Here is a 19372-nt window from a genome sequence, read left to right as displayed (position 1 = left end):
TTTAAAGGGGTACAGTTGCCGGGCGCGGTGGCTCACGTCTATAATCCCAGCACTTTGGGAAGCCGAGGTGGGTGGATCACGAGGTCAGGAGATCGAGACCATCCTGGCTAACATGGTGAAACCCTGTCTCTAATAAAAATACAAAAATGTAGCCGGGCGTTGTGGCGAGCGCCAGTAGTCCCAGCTACTTGGGAGGCTGAGGCAGGAGAATGGCATGAACCCGGGATGCAGAGCTTGCAGTGAACCGAGATCCCGCCACTGCACTCCAGCCTGGGCAACAGAGCGAGACTCCGTCTCAAAATAAAGGGGGGGGGTACATTTTACTGTATGCAAATTGATTCAAAATCCATCTTGTTCTAGAGCCCGTGCTCTTTCCTCAGTGTCAGCCCTCCTCATTTGAAGAATTCTTAGGAGGCCTGAGTTGAGAAAGATCCTGACTCTGAGCTTGGAAATGTTGGGCTTGAGCAATTGAATGGACGTTCCTACAGATGGACAAGTATAGCAAGCAACTGGAGATCAGTAATGTGGCCAGGATTGGGGAACATCCTCATAGGGGGGATAATTAAGTCCTGAAAATGTAAGACCCCAAAGGGGAAGAATATAGAGTGAAAAGGGTTAAGACCAGAGACCTGGGGGAGCAGTGTTTCGTTTACGAGCTCAAACTGAGGTTGAGAAGCCAAAGAATGCACCAGAGAAGGAGCAGAACAGTCATCAGAATACCAGAGAGCCCAGAGAGTGCAGGATAATGGAGTCTGAGGAAGACAAGAGCAACTGGAGAGGGAGTGTTCAAAGACACCGAACTCGGGGCCAGGCACGGTAGCTCACGCCTGTAATCTCAGCACTTGGGGAGGCTGAGGCGGGCGGATCACCTGAGGGCGGCAGTTTAAGACCAGCCTGACCAACATGGAGAAACCCCGTCTCTACTAAAAAGACAAAAAATTAGCCGGGTGTGGTGGTGCATGCCCGTAATCCCAGCGACTCAGGAGGCTGAGACAGGAGAATCGCTTGAACCCAGGAAGCGGAGGTTGCGGTAAGCCAAGATCACACCATCACTCTGCAGCCTGGGCAACAGGAGCGAAACTGTCTCAAAAATAACAATAAAAATAGTAAAAAAAAAATAAAGACACCGAACTCTTAACAATGAAAAGTGGGCAGCTAGTTGGGGACTGAGTAGAGAGCCCCTGAAATTGTGTCAGTCAGTAGGAACCATTACAGAGCAGTTTCAAAAGAGTCGTGGGGACTGATACCACAGAGCAAAAGGCTGAAGAGGAGTGAATAGAACTTCAAAAACTGGTAGCAGTAGATAAAAATATTCATTTGAGATTATTTAAGGACTTAATCAAATACCTCAAATAAATATTTGAAGGAAACATGTTTGCACAAGTAGGACCTGAAATACCAGTGCCATAAGTCACAAGGGACCATCCAGTTACTTCTCTCTACCTTGAGGACAAGAATTGGATAGATTTAAAACTATTGTTATTCATAGGGGGGTAATTTGTATGAAAAGGCCATGTACCTAAATCAGTGAAATTCTATTAGGTTAGCTAAACTGTGAGGATTTGCACTTACCATAATCCTGTCAGACCTGGGAGGATTTTATTTCTGTTTTTATTCCTGGGAGTCACCAGGCACACAGAGCCAAATCTTGGGAGTACTGGACCCACTGTACACACATCCGAGAATAGGAAAGCTGGAGGCGATTTTAAAAAGTGGGCTAGCGGAGCCCCCGATAATAATAGTGGGCGTCATACTCATGAGCACCAAAGTTTTGATACACTGGTAATGTTTAGTGATGTGTGGCCAGATCGCAAAGTCTGCAGACAAAGGAGATCCTGAGCATGAAACTGAACATGAAAAAAGGCAATAGAAGGCATATTGTTGTTGTTTTCACGGGGCTACATTGATGTGCCTTTTACTGTACAGTCCTTATTGTACCTACAGCCTCTACACCTGAAATTGTTCTGCATACCTACTTTAAAATTCTTTCCGATACATTTTTCACACAGTAGCTTAACATGCTGAATCTATGGAACAATTTCTGAATACCACAGATATCTCCATAAATGTTGGAAAATTGTTTTATGATCACCTCATGAATTAAGAAAATATCAAAAAGAATATGTAAAGATAAATCATTGGCTTTGTTTTTAAGTATATAAAGGTCACCATTGTAAACATGAAAGAAGATTCTTTGTGCTCATCGTAGAAATGAGCCACTAAACTTGATTACCCATAGAGCTGATACAGCATGTCATTTAAAAAAAAAAAAAAAAGCATTGAAGAGGAAAAACTACATTTACATTAATTATTTCAATAGTTATTTCACTTCCATGGTCTTTGTATTAGTAAACCTAAGTATGTAGCGTGTGTGTATGTGTGTGTGTGTGTGTGTGTGTAGACGGAGCCTCGCTCTGTCACCCAGGCTGGAGTGGTGCAGTGGCACAATCTCGGCTCACTACAACCTCCGCCTTCCGGATTCAAGCGATTCTCCTGCCTCGGCCTCCCGAGTAGCTGGGATTACAGGCATGTGCCACTGTGCCCGGCTAATTTTTGTATTTTTAGTAGAGACAGGGTTTCACCATGTTGGCCAGGCTGGTCTCGAACTCCTGACCTCAGGTGACCATCCATGTCGGCCTCTCAGAGTGCTGGGATTGCAGGCTTGAGCCACTGTGCCTGGCTGTATGTAGCGTCTTATATTTGAAATTTTCTTCAAAGAACCAAATAGTTGTTTTAACATCAAAAAAGCATATTTAAAAAGCAGGGATTTATCTTAGCTTATCTAAATGTTTTCCTAGTAGACTTTATTTATTGTTTTCCCCACCATATATGTACTAGAAAAGTAATGAGAATCACTTTAATACCTAAAATACAAATGTAACAAAGTGATTTGAGTAGCAAATGTAAAAGTAATAATGAAGTATGGTAATAAAAGCCTTGTGAAGATGTCCTAAAATACAGATTGCCTCACTTTGTTACTTTTGTGTTTTGTGAATGTTCATGTTTTATTAACATTCAGATCTGAAAATTGTGTTAGTGTGTTGCTTACTTCTTTATCCCAAGAACTCATAAAATAGCAACTGTCTGTGTGAGCTGTTCTCTGTCAGCTAATAATAAAAAATACCAACCGTGATCAAAGCCAGTAATGGTTAATCCATTTAATCTTTACCTTGATCAATGGTACATGTGCTTATGTGGGATACATGCCAGGGTTTGAGTGCAATCTCTCTAAACAGTAGATTAATGACAGGTCTGTTTCCTGGTGTCGGTTGCTCTTAGGTGGTCCTTTATTTCACGTTGCTTTCATATTGGTGGGAAGGACTGCACACTTAATATAGTAGCATTATAGTTTTGTCATACTAAATACACCTGCTAGAGTTATTTTTAAATAAATGTAGACACCTTTTACATGAGTTATCAGGGAAATGCAAGTTAAAACCACGACATACTACTACGCTTAAGAGAATGACCAAAATTAAAAAGACTGGTCACATCAAATGTTGGTGAGAATGTGAAGGAACCAGAATTCACTTTGGAAAATAGTTTGGCAGTTTCTTATACAGTTAAACAGATCTGTTATCCAAAAAAACGTTAAAAGTCACATCCACAAAATTGAGTTGTAAAAGATGTTTGTGGCATTTTGATTCACAGTAGTCAAAAACTGGAGCCATGAAAACATCTATCAACAGGTGAATGAATAAATAGTGCTGTATCCATACAATGTAATAAAACGCAACAGTAAATGGCAACAGACTACTGACAGGCAAACAACATGGGTGAATCTCAAGACCATTATGCTGAGTGAAAGCAGGTGGATACAAAAGAATACATACTATTTAATTTGATTTCAGTTTCTAAACTAGGAGAAACTAATTTAGGTGGGGAAAACAGAACTGTCTCTGTGGGAACAAGAATAAAAGAGAAACCAGGATTGACTGGGAAGAGACACAAAGAAACTTTGTCAAAATTGTATGGCTGATATTTGTACATTTTAATATATGTAATTTTTCCTGAAGAGCTGTAAATAATAATTGGGAGGGGGACAGGGAGCAGGCAGAGGTACAGATGAGCCAGGAATGGCAGAATACTGATAATTATTGAAGATAAATAATGTTTATATGGTGACTTATTGTAGAATTATGTTCATTTGACTTATGAAATTTTCTGTAATAAAAATTTTTAAGAGGTTCTAGGGGAATAAGCACAGGGAGAAATGTTTGGATATTGAATTTGGCATTATACCATTTGATTGTCAACTTTTAAAATAAAAGGCAAAATAGATATAAAGCTTTTTAACTTTTTTCCCTAAAATAAATAAGTAGGGGAAAGGGGGGCATTGAAAACTGGCTGAGAGATTTAGAGAACTAGAAATAAACCACTTGCCTAAAACAAACATAATAGAAATAGCTAAATTCGCCGGGCGCGGTGGCTCAAGCCTGTAATCCCAGCACTTTGGGAGGCCGAGACGGACAGATCACGAGGTCAGGAGATCGAGACCATCCTGGCTAACACGGTGAAACCCCGCTTCTAATAAAAAATATAAAAAACTAGCCGGGCGAGGTGGCGGCGCCTGTGGTCCCAGCTACTCGGGAGGCTGAGGCAGGAGAATGGCGTAAACCTGGGAGGCGGAGCTTGCAGTGAGCTGAGGTCCTGCCACTGCACTCCAGCCTGGGAGACAGAGCGAGACTCCATCTCAAAAAAAAAAAAAAAAAAAAAGAAATAGCTAAATTCCAAATAATTAATATGGAATTAATTGCAGCAGTTTTCAAACTGTTAAATAGCCTAGAAAAAAATGGATAGAGATTTGTCTCCTAATTGATTTGAATCCATAGTTTGGGATTTTGTCTATATCTGATTCTTTTAAAATGCTTTCTTTTTTAAATTTGCTTTCCATATGAGGATTGATACAAATGATTCTGAAAGGCAGGTAGGTTTTTTAATGTACTCAATTTCAAAGTACTATTTACAACATCCTAATTAGTAGAAATGTAAGTCTTTAAATTATTTTAATGCTTTTTAAATGCATAAAGGGAAAAGGAAGACTATGTGTATGAAATAAATAGCTTTTTAAAAACTATAGGCCGGGCACAGTGGCTCACACCTGTAATCCCAGCACTTTGGGAGGCTGAGGCGGGTGGATCACGAGGTCAGGAGATCGAAACCATCCTGGCTAACACGGTGAAACACCGTCTCTACTAAAAATACAAAAAATTAGCTGGGCGTGGTGGCAGGTGCCTGTAGTCCCAGCTACTCGGGAGGCTGAGGCAGGAGAATGGCGTGAAGCCGGGAGGCGGAGCTTGCAGTGAGCAGAGATCATGCCACTGCACTCCAGCCTGGGTGACAGAGCGAGACTCTGTCTCAAAAGAAAAAAAAAAAACCTATTTGCTTGAAAATGTTGCCATAAACTAGTGATACAACTAATTATGAATAAAAATTCTCTTGAAAGGACAGCATAATCTTGAAGTTCTTATAGAGTGCTGCCTAAGAACATGTATCTATTAAATAAGCTAGCTTTCTTAGTAGAAAATTGTAGTAATAATACTGTTAATACTTTTGTTATCTCTTTTGTCCTTTGATTCTTACATTGTCTAAGAGAAAAAGATACTAGGAGTTATGATTAGAAAGAATTTAAGTCAATATTTAGCAAACAACTAGTATATATTTTATAACAACAACAAGTTGGCATCTGTTTTTTAGGTTGTTTTGAAAAATCTGGTAGGCACACATGTAAACTCATGTTTGCAATCTTTATAGCTGCAGAAGATCATAAGTAAACAAGATGACATGATGACAGTGAATACTAATGAAACTGGATGTCAGGTATGTACAGATGATTTCCAAACAATTGATATTTATCATAGCTACTCTATTCTGTTTGTTCAGATAGTCCCAGTAGTTACCAATAGATTTGGTATCAGCAATTTAATTTTTTTAATAGTCATGCACTACATAACTTTACAGTCAACAGCAGACTGCATATACGTGGTGGTCTGAACAATAGGCTACACTGTATAGCAGAGGTGTGCAGTGGGGTATGCCATCAAGGTTTGTGTAAGTACACTCTGATGTTCGCACAGTGACAATCACTTGACAATGCATTTCTCAGCAATATATGACTGTATTTTAAATATATGTACATATTTACATGTTCCTGAACTCAGGTGGTGCACAGGAGTGTGTAGGTAGAACAGAATTTCCCTCCCAATCACACAGTTCTCCTCCCTGGGCAATTAGTGCTTTTCAGTTTCTTGTGTATTCTTCAGAGATTTTTATGCATATATAAGTATACATGTAAATAAGTAGATACATCCATATTATTTTTTCTGTTTTAATATAAGCAGTAACATACTATACATTGTTCCACACTCTTCTTTTTTAAGTTAATATATGTAAAAATGTCTTTTTTTTTTTGAGATACAGAGTCTCACTCAGTCTCCCAGGCTAGAGTGCAGTGGCGCGATCTTGGCTCACTGCAACCTTCACCTTCCCAGTTCAAGCGATTCTCCTGCCTCTGCGTCCCAAGAAGCTGGGATTACAGGCGCATGCCACCCACACCCAGCTAATTTTTTGTATTTAGTAGAGACAGGATTTCTCCATGTTGGTCAGGCTGGTCTCAAACTCCTGACCTCACGTGATCCGCCCACCTCGGCCTCCCAGATTGCTGGGATTACAGGTGTGAGCTACTGTGCCCCGCCCGTACTTTTTTAAAAAGCACTCATTAAAACAAGTAGGGCATGGAGGTGGGCATTGAACTTGGCAAAGAGCATCTACAAAAAACCTGCAGGTAACATACTTATTGATGAAAGACCGAATTATTTTCTGCTAACATCAGGAGCAAGGCAAGGATGTTCATTCTTGCTACTCTTGTTCAATACAGTGTTGAAAGTTCTAGCCACTTCAATAAGGCAAGACAAGGAAATAAAAGGCCTACTGACTGAAAAGTTAGAAATGAAACAGTCTCTTTTCATAGATGGCATTGTCTCTGTAGAAGCTCCCAAGGAATCTGCAAAAAAAATCACAAAACAAAACTTCTAGAGCTAATAATTGATTTTAGGAAGGTCATCAGGTACAAGAAAAATGTACAAAAATCAGTCACATGTGTATATACTATCAGTGAACACCGGGGACACTAAAATTTTAAATATAATACCATTTACAATTTTCAAAAAGTAGTGAAAATTTCTTCAGCAAATGTTGCTGGCACAACTGGATATCTATGTGTAAAAGAATAAAGTTGGATTCCTATCTCACACCATATAAAAATTAATTGAAATGGATGTAAGAGCTAAACTTACAGAACTCTTAGAAGAAGACATAAGAGCAAAGCTTCATGGCACTGGATTTGGCAACAGTTTCTTAGGTAATGATTTCTACAATCACAAGCAACAGAAGAAAAAGTAGATATATTGGATGTCATCAAAATTAAAAATTTGTCACTTTGGGAGGCTGAGGGGCAGATCACGAGGTCAGGAGATCGAGACCATCCTGGCTAACACGGTGAAACCCTGTCTCTACTAAAAATACAAAAAATTAGTCGGGCCTGGTGGCGGGCACCTGTAGTCCCAACTACTCAGGAGACTGAGGCAGGAGAATGGCGTGAACCCAGGAGGCGGAGCTCACAGGGAGCCTAGATCAAGCCACTGCACTCCAGCCTGGGTGACAGAGTGAGACTCCATCTCAAAAAAGAAAAAATTAAAAATTTGTGTTCATCAGAGGACACAATCAAGAGTGTGAAAAGATAACGTAATGGAAGAAGATGCTTGCAAATCACATATCTAATAAGGGTCTACTATCAGTATATATAAAGAACTCTTCTTACAGTTCAACAACAAAGTGATTAACAACCCAATTAAAAACAAGACAAAGGACTTCTAACATTTCTCCAAAGAAAATAGGCAAAAACAAGCACATAAAAGGATACTCAGCACCTTTAATCATTAGTGCAATGCAAATCAAAACCATAGAGAGATACAACCTTCCAAATGACTAAAAACAAGCCACTGACACACTGAATGGTTGGAAGGATGCAGAGAAACCGAATCACTCGGTGCTAGCGGGAATGTAAAACCACCGCTCTGGCAAATGTGACTGTGCTCCTGGGATTGTACCGCAGAGAGATTAAAACCTGTGTTCGTACACAGATGTTCTTAGCAGCTCAATTTGGCAGCATCCAGCCCAAACTGGAAACAATCTAGATACCTTTTGGTGAATAAACTGTGGGACTCCATTCCCATGAAACACTGCTCTGCAATAAGAAGAAACACAATTGATATGGCAAAAGATACAGCAACCTGAATGAGTCTCCAGAGAATTATGCTGAGGAAAAAAAAAAATGCCAGTACTTAAAAGTTACAAACTGTATGATTCTATTTATATAATAAGTTTGAAATGACAACATTATGGAAATGGAGAATTAATTAATAGTTGTCAGAGGGTGGGAGTTACAAACTGATTAAAAGTTACAAACTGTATGATTCTATTTATATAACATGTTTGAAATGACAACATTATGGAAATGGAGAATTAATTAATAGTTGTCAGAGGGTGGGAGTTACAAACTGATTAAAAGTTACAAACTGTATGATTCTATTTATATAACATGTTTGAAATGACAACATTATGGAAATGGAGAATTCATTAATAGTTGTCAGAGGGTGGGAGCTGCAGGAAAGCTGATGTGGCTATAAAAGCAACCTGAGGGATCCTTGTGGTGAAGGAATATTCTGTATGTTGACTGTGAAGTTGTGATATTTTATCATAGTTGTGTAAGATGCTTCCATTGGAGGATCCTGAGCAAAGGCAGAGGATCTTTTTGTATTGTTTCTTACTTAGCATTGCATGTGTGAAATCTGTGGTTATCTCAACATAAAAAGGTAGTTTCTTTAAAGGTCTCGTGAGGAATACTCATTTGTTCCTTGGGTTATCAGTTCTTCTAGACTGGGTTTTTGTGCCTTTTGCCTGATTTGTTCTTTTGCTATTTCTTGCTACAGTGTCTTTGTATAGTTGTCATGCCTTACATTTTCCTCATGCTCATGCTCTGTCCAGAGCCTCTCTGCTCTGGTAGAGCACGAATGAGAGTCTCCTTAATACTCTTCCCACCCTAGCTAGAACTAACTTATCTTTTCCCCTGAGCTGCGGGGGATGCATTTTGCTCCACCATTTTGCATACTAAAGGAGAGAAGGAAGTTCCCTGGTCTAAATGTAACCCTTACTAGAGCACCTAGACTCCACTGTCTCTCTGTGATTCTGTTAAAATGTCCCAGACCACAGCCCACTCCACCCTCCTAGGTATACCCCATTCTGATGATTCCCTCAGTTTAACATAGTGCCCTGAAAGATAGAAGCCCTGGAAGCCCTTCTTCACTCTGCTCAAGTCCCACCAAGCTCCAGGGAGGAGCTTCTTCTGAAGAGTTTGCCATGACTTGTCTCAGGGTTGTCTTCTCACCCTGTTCATCTACTTATCACAGAATTGAAGGTTTTGATGAATTCCTCCTAAGGCAGTAATCTGACATCCCCCTTCTACTTCTGAGAAGCAGGGTTGGGGGTGGTGGTAGGATTAGGAGACACACTAGACTGTCCCACACCTGAGTCTAGTGTTTCTCTGACTGCTCTTTTTCAAAATTTGTGGCTTAAGCTTGTACCCGCTTTTATTATTTGGTTGCCAATGGTTTTTTTGTTTGTTTTTTTAGCAGTTTTGTTATTTTATTAAAGAATTAAGAATGTGGCTGGGCGCAGTGGCTCAAGCCTGTAATCCCAGCACTTTGGGAGGCCGAGACGGGAGGATCACGAGGTCAGGAGATCGAGACCATCCTGGCGAACATGGTGAAACCCCGTCTCTACTAAAAATATAAAAAAAAAAAACTAGGCCGGGCGCGGTGGCTCAAGCCTGTAATCCCAGCACTTTGGGAGGCCGAGGCGGGCGGATCACGAGGTCAGGAGATCGAGACCATCCTGGCTGACACGGTGAAACCCCGTCTCTACTAAAAAATACAAAAAACTAGCCGGGCGAGGTGGCGGCGCCTGTAGTCCCAGCTACTGGGGAGGCTGAGGCAGGAGAATTGCGTGAACCCGGGAGGCGGAGCCTGCAGTGAGCTGAGATCCGGCCACTGCACTCCAGCCTGGGCGGCAGAGCGAGACTCCGTCTCAAAAAAAAAAAAAAAAAAAAAGAATTAAGAATGTACGAATCTGCCTCACTTACTAAGTTTAATGAAATTCTCACCTGTTAATTTTATAATTAGGAAAAGCGTTTTGTTTCTTGTATTTTGTATTCTTCAGAGATTTTTATGCATATATAAGTATACATGTAAATAAGTAAATCGATACATCTATGTTATTTTTTCTATGCTTATATGTTTTAATATAAGCAATAACATGCTATACATTGTTCCACACTCCTCTTTTTTAAGTTAATATATGTAAAAATGTCTTTTTTTTTTTTTTTGAGACAGAGCCTCACTCAGTCTCCCAGGCTAGAGTGCAGTGGCGCTCTGAAGAATAAAAAAGAAAAGCGAAGTGTTTTGCAAGTATTTCCAACATTCAACAAAAGCTCAAAGACTTTCTTGCTTTAACTCTCTCAGTCCTGCTTCATTAGTAAAGGCCTAGAGATCATATTTTGAATTAACATTTATTTCACTATTGTAAACTTACTTTTTGGCCTGATCTAAGATCTTGTCTCATGCTGAAGTCCACCTTGAGTATTTTAGCCCTTACTGTTTCTTGCCTATTTAGCAACGATGGTTATGGAGTGTTATGCAAAATAACAGAAGAAATGGCTCTATCCCTCTTTTATAAATTTTGTTGTTGGTGTTGGTGGTGTTGTAAGAAGAATCCTTTCTGGGTATTATTCTAAGAGTTCTAAAATATTACTCTACAGATTCTATTTCTCTTATTTATAATTATTTTAAATTATTGTAACTTTTTAATAGGAAGCAACAGTGAAAGAACCTGAAATTAACACAACTCTTCAGATGCGTTTCTTTGGAAAAAGAGGACAAAGAAAACTTCATTATAAAGAATTTCGAAGGTAAATGCAAATATTTACATTCATTTAGGGAAATTTTATGAGTAAGAAATAAAGAGAAACAGAATATATTCATTTCCCAGAACTGCAGATCATAAAACTAAAATACTGTTTGTGGATTTTGTGGATCTGTATAGTATTTATCTCTGAGAACTAAACCTATGAAATAAAAATTAAAATTAGTATGCACAAAATATTCTAACTTATTATAGAAAGTAATATCTGTTTCATAGAATACAGTAATTCTTTTTAGTAACTTATTGTCTGCAGCAAAGAACCATGCCCCTAGCAATGAGTTGTTCGTTAGGCAAAACAAACCAACCCAGCTAAAACAACAACCATTTGTCATTTTCATGAGTCTTTGAGTTGGTTGGGCAGTTCTCCCGATTGGAACAGGATTGGCTGATCTTGACTGTACTCTTGCATTTGCAGTCTGCTAATGGGTTCGCTGGCTGCTGGCTTTTCTAAGATGGTCTCAACTGAGACACCTCAGCTCTGCTTCATGTAGTCTCTCATTCTCTAGCACAAGGGTTGGCAAACATTTTCTGCAAAGGCCTAAAGAGTAAATATGGTCTCTGTCACAACTACACAGCTCCATGGTTGCAGTGTGAGAGCAGCCATAAACAGTACATTAAGAAATAGACATGACATGTTCCAGTAAAGCTTTATACTAACATTAGTTTTAAGTACTTATTTAACCTCCCTAAGCTCATTTCTTTATCTAAAAAGTGGACATAACAATGCTTACCTTATATGATTATTGTAAACATTAAAATACAGTGTCCTGTCTACTGTCTTCCCAATGCTAATAATTCCATGCACAGTGAGACAGTGCGCCTCCCTGTGCTACTCCACTAACCACAGTCTTAAAACAAATACCAAAAAGCAGTACAGAACAGTGGGGAAAACACTGACTTGGGAGGCAGGAGACCTGCGTCTTATTCAGCTGAATCTAGTTCAGTAAAGATTTATGGAATGTGATATATGTTGTTATGTGTCAAATTACCCCTCAAACACTAGGATAGTACCTTCTGGAAACTAGTAGCCATGCAGAAAAACATGTAAACACATTGTGGTCAGTGCTTTCTTCGGTAAATAGGGTATCTGGGTAGCACGGAGTCACTTAGTGTGCCCTGTGGTGAAGGTGGGGCTCGGTGATCAGGGAAGGCTTTCCGGAAGAAACACGAAGCTGAATCTTGACAAACTAGCAGCGATTAACAGGCAGAAGTGGTTTGGGCAGGGAGGCATTTGAGGGAATGGGAATGATAACACAGCAGGAGCAAAGACGTAGAGGCGTGAAAGTGTGTGGTTTGTAAAGGGAGTGAGAAGCAGTAGAGTTGATAAAGCAGTAAGCGTAAGGTGAGGAGAACGGAGGCTGGGAAGTACGTGCTTACCTGTGTGACGGTTTTATACACCATAAGATAGAGGTAGCTTGTTGATTAACTCAGTGATGAGGGGCCCTGAAGAAGGCTACGTGAAGGATATTTGGTCAGATGTGCTCATCACTCTGGCAGCATAGTAAAGGATAGGTTTTATGAGAGAGAAGACCATTCAGATATTCCAGAAAAGAAGTAAGAGCCTCGGGATGGGCGCAGTGGCTCACGCCTGTAATTCCAGCACTTTGGAAGGCCGAGGTGGCGGATCACGAGGTCAGGAGATGAGACCATCCTGGCTAACACGGTGAAACTCCATCTCTACTAAAAATACAAAAATAAATTAGCCGGGCATGGTGGCGGCGCCTGTAGTCCCAGCTACTCGGGAGGCTGAGGCAGGAGAAGACGTGAACCCGGGAGGCAGAGTTTGCAGTGAGCCGAGATCGTGCCACTGCACTCCAGCCTGGGTGACAGAGCAAAACTCTGTCTCAAAAAAAAAGAAAAGAAAAGAAAGAAGAGCCTTGAACTAGTGTAGTGGCAATAAGGATTTTGAAGTGGAAAAGATTTCCAGACACAGTTAGGAGATAAAATTGTAGGGCTCAGTGATTGATTAGATTTAATGAATGAAGAAGAATGCATGAAAATCCAAGTGCCTCCTGCACTTCAGCCTGGGTGACACAGTGAGACTCTCTCGAGAAAAAAAAAAAAAAAAGAGAGAGAGAGAAAGAGAAAAGAACATTAAATCTGGCCGGGCGCGGTGGCTCGTACCTGTATCCCAGCACTTTGGGAGGCCGAGACGGGTGGATCACGAGGTCAGGAGTTCAAGGCCAGCCTGGCCAGCATGGTGAAACCCCATCTCTACTAAAAATACAAAAATTAGCCAGGTGAGGTGGCAGGCACCTGTAATCCCAACTACTTGGGAGGCCGAGTTAAGAGAAGTGCTTGAACCCAGGCAGCAGAGGTTGCAGTGAGCCGAGATTGCGCCACTGCACTCCAGCCTGGGCAATAGGGTGAGACTCTGTCTCAAAAAAAAAAAACCAAAAAACCAAAATCTAAGTTTCTGAATTATATCCTAATCCCACTAATCCCAGTTTACCTGATAGCTACACTGAGTCGTTTAAGCTCTCTAGAACAATTTTTTTCAACAAAATTTTAAACCGTACTTCTTCTTGTATATTTAAAATACCCCTCTCTCAGTGTTTTTTAAAGTTCCAAAAATATCATAATTTAAAACAAGGAAAGCTATTATAATACTGATATTGTCATATTACTGATAATTTTTCAAACTATATTCACAGAGATATATCACTCTTTACTTTACGATTCCCTAACTAGTTAACTTTTAAGGTTGCTTCTCACCTTACTTTTCTTCAGTGGGAATGATTTTATTTAGAATTCTTACTTTAAATTTTTTTAAATGAGTTCTTCTATAAATTATGGGCCCTGTGAAATTTGTCATACCATCACGCAATTTTTTAAATCCAATTAAGTTAACAAAAACTTGAAACATGAAAATTTTCAGGAGCTTTCTTAGATATTGCAAAGTGTCCCTAAAGTTAAAATTGTAATTATGCTAGGCTGGAATTTATGGCAATCATAAGATATCTTTTACATTTTGCTAAGTCATAAAATAACAGAAAATGGCTTCTAATAATATTTCCAAAAGCTTGCACCAACGTACTAGCCAAATTAATCATTGATATTCCACATTTTTTCATATGTATTATTTCGAGCTTATACTTTTGTGTTTCTGGGAGTATAATGTTACAACATGTTTAACTGACGAAGTAAGGAGGCCAAGGCTGAAAATACAGGAGTGACAGGGAATTGCTAGAGGAGCAAGGTCCCTGAAGGGAAGGAAGTACAGGAATATAGGTGGGATTCAGAGTGCAGCATGGACAGGAAAAGGGACTCCCCGTCCATTGTGACAGGAAGGAGAGGGTGGGGAAAAGGATGCATGTGGATGCTGTTACAATTTTTAGTGACAATAAGAAAATGAATGAATTTATTAAACAATGAATTCTAGTTTCTGTAGGAAGCAGGGGCAAAGTCGTATGCTGAGGATAAACAGGAAAGAGTGTGAAAGTGAAATAGCCTCTATGTGAAATCGAGAAGACACATTTCCAGGCTAGCAGAAGAGTGTCTGTAAGGGTCAAGGACCCAGTTGAAAAGGTGCACCGTGAATTTGTGCAAATACCACTACATACAGTTAGTTATAGTATGGTTTTCTTTAAGCCATACTTGAAGAAGGCCTTTTGCAGCCCATTAGAGCTGAGGTTGTGGGTGAGAAAGTGGAAAGCGATTAAGAGCGGAGTCTGGAGCTGGGCGCGGCGACTCACACCTGTAATCCCAGCACTTTGGGAGGCCGAGGCAGGCAGATTGCTTGAGCCCAGGACTTCGACAGCAGCCTGGGCAACATGGCGAAACCTCATCTTTACAAAAGAGATGGTTGTGGTGGTGTGCACCCGTAGGCCAAGTTACTTAGGAGGCTGACGTGGGGAGGATCACCAGAGTCCAGGGAGGTCAAAGCTGCAGTGAGTCGTGATCACACCACTGCACTCCAGCGTAGGCAACAGTGAGACCCTGTCTTTAAAAAAAGAAAGAAAGAAAAAGTGAAGTCTGGGCACGAAGAATGAAAATGAAAAGATAGTTACATATCAAGATTTCCCAGCTGAAATATCACTTAACCATTTAAGTAAAAACCACAGTGTAATTTAATTCTGTCTCCCAGAATTTTGGTGTGCTTTTATTGTTATGAAAGCAGCAGATAATTTAAATTGTGAAAATTGAGTTTTCTGTCAACCTACGTATTATTCTGGGGGAAAGCATTGACTCTTGGGCTGCTCAGGCAGCTCCTGACAGCATTTTCCCTCTCTGCATCAGTGCCTTTTGATTTTGTTGTGTTTTTCCGGTCTTTTTTACTCTTCTCTCCTACTCTCTTTGGTGATTTTTCTTCTGCATTTCTTTTCTCTTCTTTTAAGCTCCATGATTAGCCTTAAACATAGTGACCAGAAATAATCCCTGAGTTTATTTCTAGTCTGGCATACTTGACCTCATTTTTTATTCCAATGAATTTTTTAAACTGAAAATAAACCTGTGACTTAAGATATATAATGGTTAGAGGGAAGAAAATTGGCCTCAAGTCTTCTCATCAGGAAAAATTGGGGAGGATATTGATACTGATGTACTTTTTAGGACTGGAATTGTTAAAAGTTCTGAAATGCCAATTATTAGTTGAGGATTTCTGAGTTTCATGAAGCGTTTTTATAAATTCAGAGGTGTCTAGAAGCAGTGGTGTGCTAGTAAATATGTTTAACAATCATTGTCTCAGGAAAAACAGCCTTGATTTGTAGTGTTTGCCAATTAGTAGTATAAATAAATGCCAATGTCAAGCTCCCCAGCATAAAGCAGAGACGGGAAGACGTGCACGAAAGACTCACAGCCTGTACGCCACTGTACAGCCGCTCCAGTACACCACTGCCTAAACAATTCCAGTAAGGAAAAACAGATCTCGCCCATTGCTTCCAATTAACCCACTGATTTATAAAGTATGTAATTTGTTCACACTGTGTCTGGCAGCCTTATCTACTATAAATTTTCCAATTCATATATGCATGTTCAGATCATGTTCCAGGCTTTCATGTCATAACAAGATAATATGATTTTAGGCTTAAAGGGAAAAGATTATCATCATAACTGGACTTATATTCATTAAAAGTAGATAATTAGGTAAGATTAAAGTAGCTTGATCCAGACAATCTATAGTTTAACAGCAATTAAGTTTATAATATTTCAGCCTCTGGTAGAGGCTCGGATAGAGCCTAAAGAAAAAGCAAAGGGAAGGGAACAAGTTAGTGATGTTTTTATACCCTATCTTCTGCTTGCCTCATTCAGTGTACATTCATTTGCAAGTAAAGCATAGATTTAACAGTTCTAATAAAATCAGTGGAATGTCATTAGAGTATACAGGGCAGGAAAACTCAACAAAATAAAAGGCAAAGTATATCAGTAAAATATTTTGTTGATCTATTAGTCCAAACTCGAAGTGCTTCAAATTTTAGATAAAGTTCTGCTTTGACCCAGAAAGAACATGGCATTGATGAATCCGTGTATTCAGTACATTCAGAAAATGTTTTAAGTAACAAACTCTTGCCTACCATGTAGACAGAAGTCTAAGATCAAACTCCTCCTTCATGCTTTTAAGATTTATGGGATAAATATAGAACTTCAAGCAAGTAATTTTTTATTTTTTTTATTTATTTTATTTATTTATTTTTTTTTGAGACGGAGTCTTGCTCTGTCACCCAGGCTGGAGTGCAGTGGCCGGATCTCAGCTCACTGCAAGCTCCGCCTCCCGGGTTCCCGCCATTCTCCTGCCTCAGCCTCCCGAGTAGCTGGGACTACAGGCGCCGCCACCTCGCTCGGCTAGTTTTTTGTATTTTTTTTAGTAGAGACGGTGTTTCACCGTGTTAGCCAGGATGGTCTCGATCTCCTGACCTCGTGATCCGCCCGTCTCGGCCTCCCAAAGTGCTGGGATTACAGGCTTGAGCCACCGCGCCCGGCCTAAGTAATTTTTTAAGTGATGATTTTTCTCCCACTGAACTGGAATGTCCCTCTTCTATCAACCCATGTATATTTTCATTTGAATTTGACATGACAGTACCGATCTTTTAACATGTGGAAAAGTGAATAAAGGGATCTGTAACATATTAAAATTTGTGGAGATGATAATACTTTTCACATGATTTAGGTTATAAATAAAGTGCAACATTTCTGGGTTCTTGTTCAAAGAAGATATATTTTAATCTGATATCTTTTCAACTTGTCCCTTTCCTGGGAAGCCATTGGTGACAGTTTGATCAAAGTGCCATGTTGTTTTTATAAGAAAGGAATGTTGAGTCATATCGACATGTATTATTGTCAAAAAGATTGTGTTTTTAGATAGAGTAAGCTTTTGATGCCAAGCCATTGATTACACTGATTAACTTTGGTATTTGAAAAATATTAGGAAGTAGTAATTATGATTAACATTCTAAAAGCAGTGTGCCACCTCAATTTTAACTTTATCTGATTATTGATAATTTTTCTGTATTGGAAAAAAACTAGTTTCCATGGAATAGTATTTTCTCTGGATGTATCAAAGCAACATTTTACATATTTTTTTAAGTCTTTAGGTTTATCAAAATGTAGGTTGCCAGGCATGACTTACACAAACAAATTGAGTATGGTGAGTTACTGATTAAGCCAGTGTTGGACTTAATCAATTTCTCTGCATCCTCCCTCTCCCCACAATCCTTGCACAACACTAATGCTTCATCCTGCTCACTATCAGGAGGCCGCCACCCAGTAGGTAATAGTGAAGGTACTTTGCAGACCCATTTACAATATTTAAGGTTGAATGCCACTAGTTACTTTACTAATTTCGTATTTTAACATTTAGATTTATGGAAAATTTACAAACAGAGATTCAAGAAATGGAATTCCTTCAGTTTTCTAAAGGTTTGAGTTTCATGAGAAAAGAAGACTTTGCAGAGTGGCTACTTTTTTTCACTAACACTGAAAATAAAGATATTTATTGGAAAAATGTGAGAGAGAAGTTGTCAGCAGGAGAGGTTGGTATACCCTTTTATTATTGCATGTGATAAAGATGAAATAATAAGTTAGACATGTTTACATAAATAAACTTCTGAATTAACCAAGACTGTGCTACTCTCGATGGTATGTAAAATCAACTTGAGGAATGTTCTCTACATGCTCTTTTCCTGTGAAGGAAAACTACTGCCTAAGACAGAATCAGTCTAGCAATTAACAGGTTTTCCATTTCCAGTAAAGTCAAGAATAAGACAAGTATCACCACTATTATTTAATATCATTCTGGAAATCTTAACCAGTCCAAATTAACAAGATTAATTAAAAGAGTATAAAAATGTGAAAGGAGGTAGTAGTTGTCTTTGTTTTTATATGATGCAATTATATGCCTAGAGAACCCAAGAGAATCCAGTAGAAAAACTGTGGAAACAATAAGAATTCAATAAAGTACCTGTTATGATGCTAATATATAAAAAGCAGCAGCTCTCCTATATACAAATTACGTAGAAAATGTAATGACATGCGTGTGTGTGTGTATATAAATATGAGATATATGAAATGATGATTGCCAAGCTATTAATAATTATTCATGTACAGTGGTGAGGTTTCAAATGATTTTTACTTTCTTTCTTTATACCTTTATGTATTGTTCCAAAAAAATGTTTGCAGTGGACATGTATTTTATATAACTTTTTAAAAAGTTACTTCTCTTGTAAGAAAAAAGAAAATGCAATAGAAGAACCCAGTTATAATTGCAAGATAAATATATAACAATTAGAAATAAATGTAACAAAAAAAGAAAACTTAATAGCCTTGATAGATATAAAAAGAAAACTTATCTAATTATAAGACATCCCCTATTATTGAATAGAAAGTCTTAGAATTATAAATACAACAGTTCTGTCTTCAGTTAGTCTATAAGTGTAATGGTTCTATTAGAACAGCCCAAGTTTACTGCAGTTAGAAATTAACCCTGAAATCTCCCTGGCTGACACTGAGTTTCTTACTCAGTCATGCCACATTTCCATTGTGGGCTGATAGGAGTCTCTGTCTGCATAGAGGTCTAGACCCATTTTGGGTGTGGAGGCTGTGCCGTCTTGGAGTTCCATCATCTGGAAGAAGTACCACGCTCAGAGGCTGTGGCAGGAAAAGAAGGAGGGAGTCACAATCCAGCAACTAAATGTTTTGACCTGGAAACATCACCTGACACTTGGCAGTTGGCCAGACTAATCACATAACCCCACCTGAATGCAGGGAGGCAAGGAACTCCAGTCTTTCATATCTGCAGGAATCAGAAAAGAGCCAGATACTGGTGAACACTTGTGGGTTTCAATAAAAATACCATTGAATTATTGGGAAGAAACTAGACAAGCTATAAAACTTTATATGA

General features: G+C 39.1%; 1 protein-coding gene across 5 annotated transcripts in view; it reads left to right on the top strand.

The window, feature by feature from the left end:
* The window catches only part of MICU2 (mitochondrial calcium uptake 2), a 105179-nt gene that overhangs the window by 75922 nt on the left and 9885 nt on the right, over positions 1-19372 (top strand). For 3 of the 5 annotated variants that reach the window (XM_045377341.2, XM_005585466.3, XM_045377343.3), the window contains 3 exons: positions 5755-5820; positions 10926-11023; positions 17834-18005. In XM_045377341.2, the coding sequence (XP_045233276.2) occupies positions 5755-5820; positions 10926-11023; positions 17834-18005 (336 nt within the window). The remainder of the gene's footprint in view (positions 1-5754; positions 5821-10925; positions 11024-17833; positions 18006-19372) is intronic. The other 2 variants (XM_045377342.2, XM_005585468.4) reach the window with 1 other exon arrangement.

Source organism: Macaca fascicularis, chromosome 17 (genome assembly GCF_037993035.2).
Source record: "Macaca fascicularis isolate 582-1 chromosome 17, T2T-MFA8v1.1".
NCBI lineage: Eukaryota > Metazoa > Chordata > Mammalia > Primates > Cercopithecidae > Macaca > Macaca fascicularis.
Note: the sequence above shows the minus strand (reverse complement) of the source record. Positions and strands in the feature narration are given on the sequence as shown.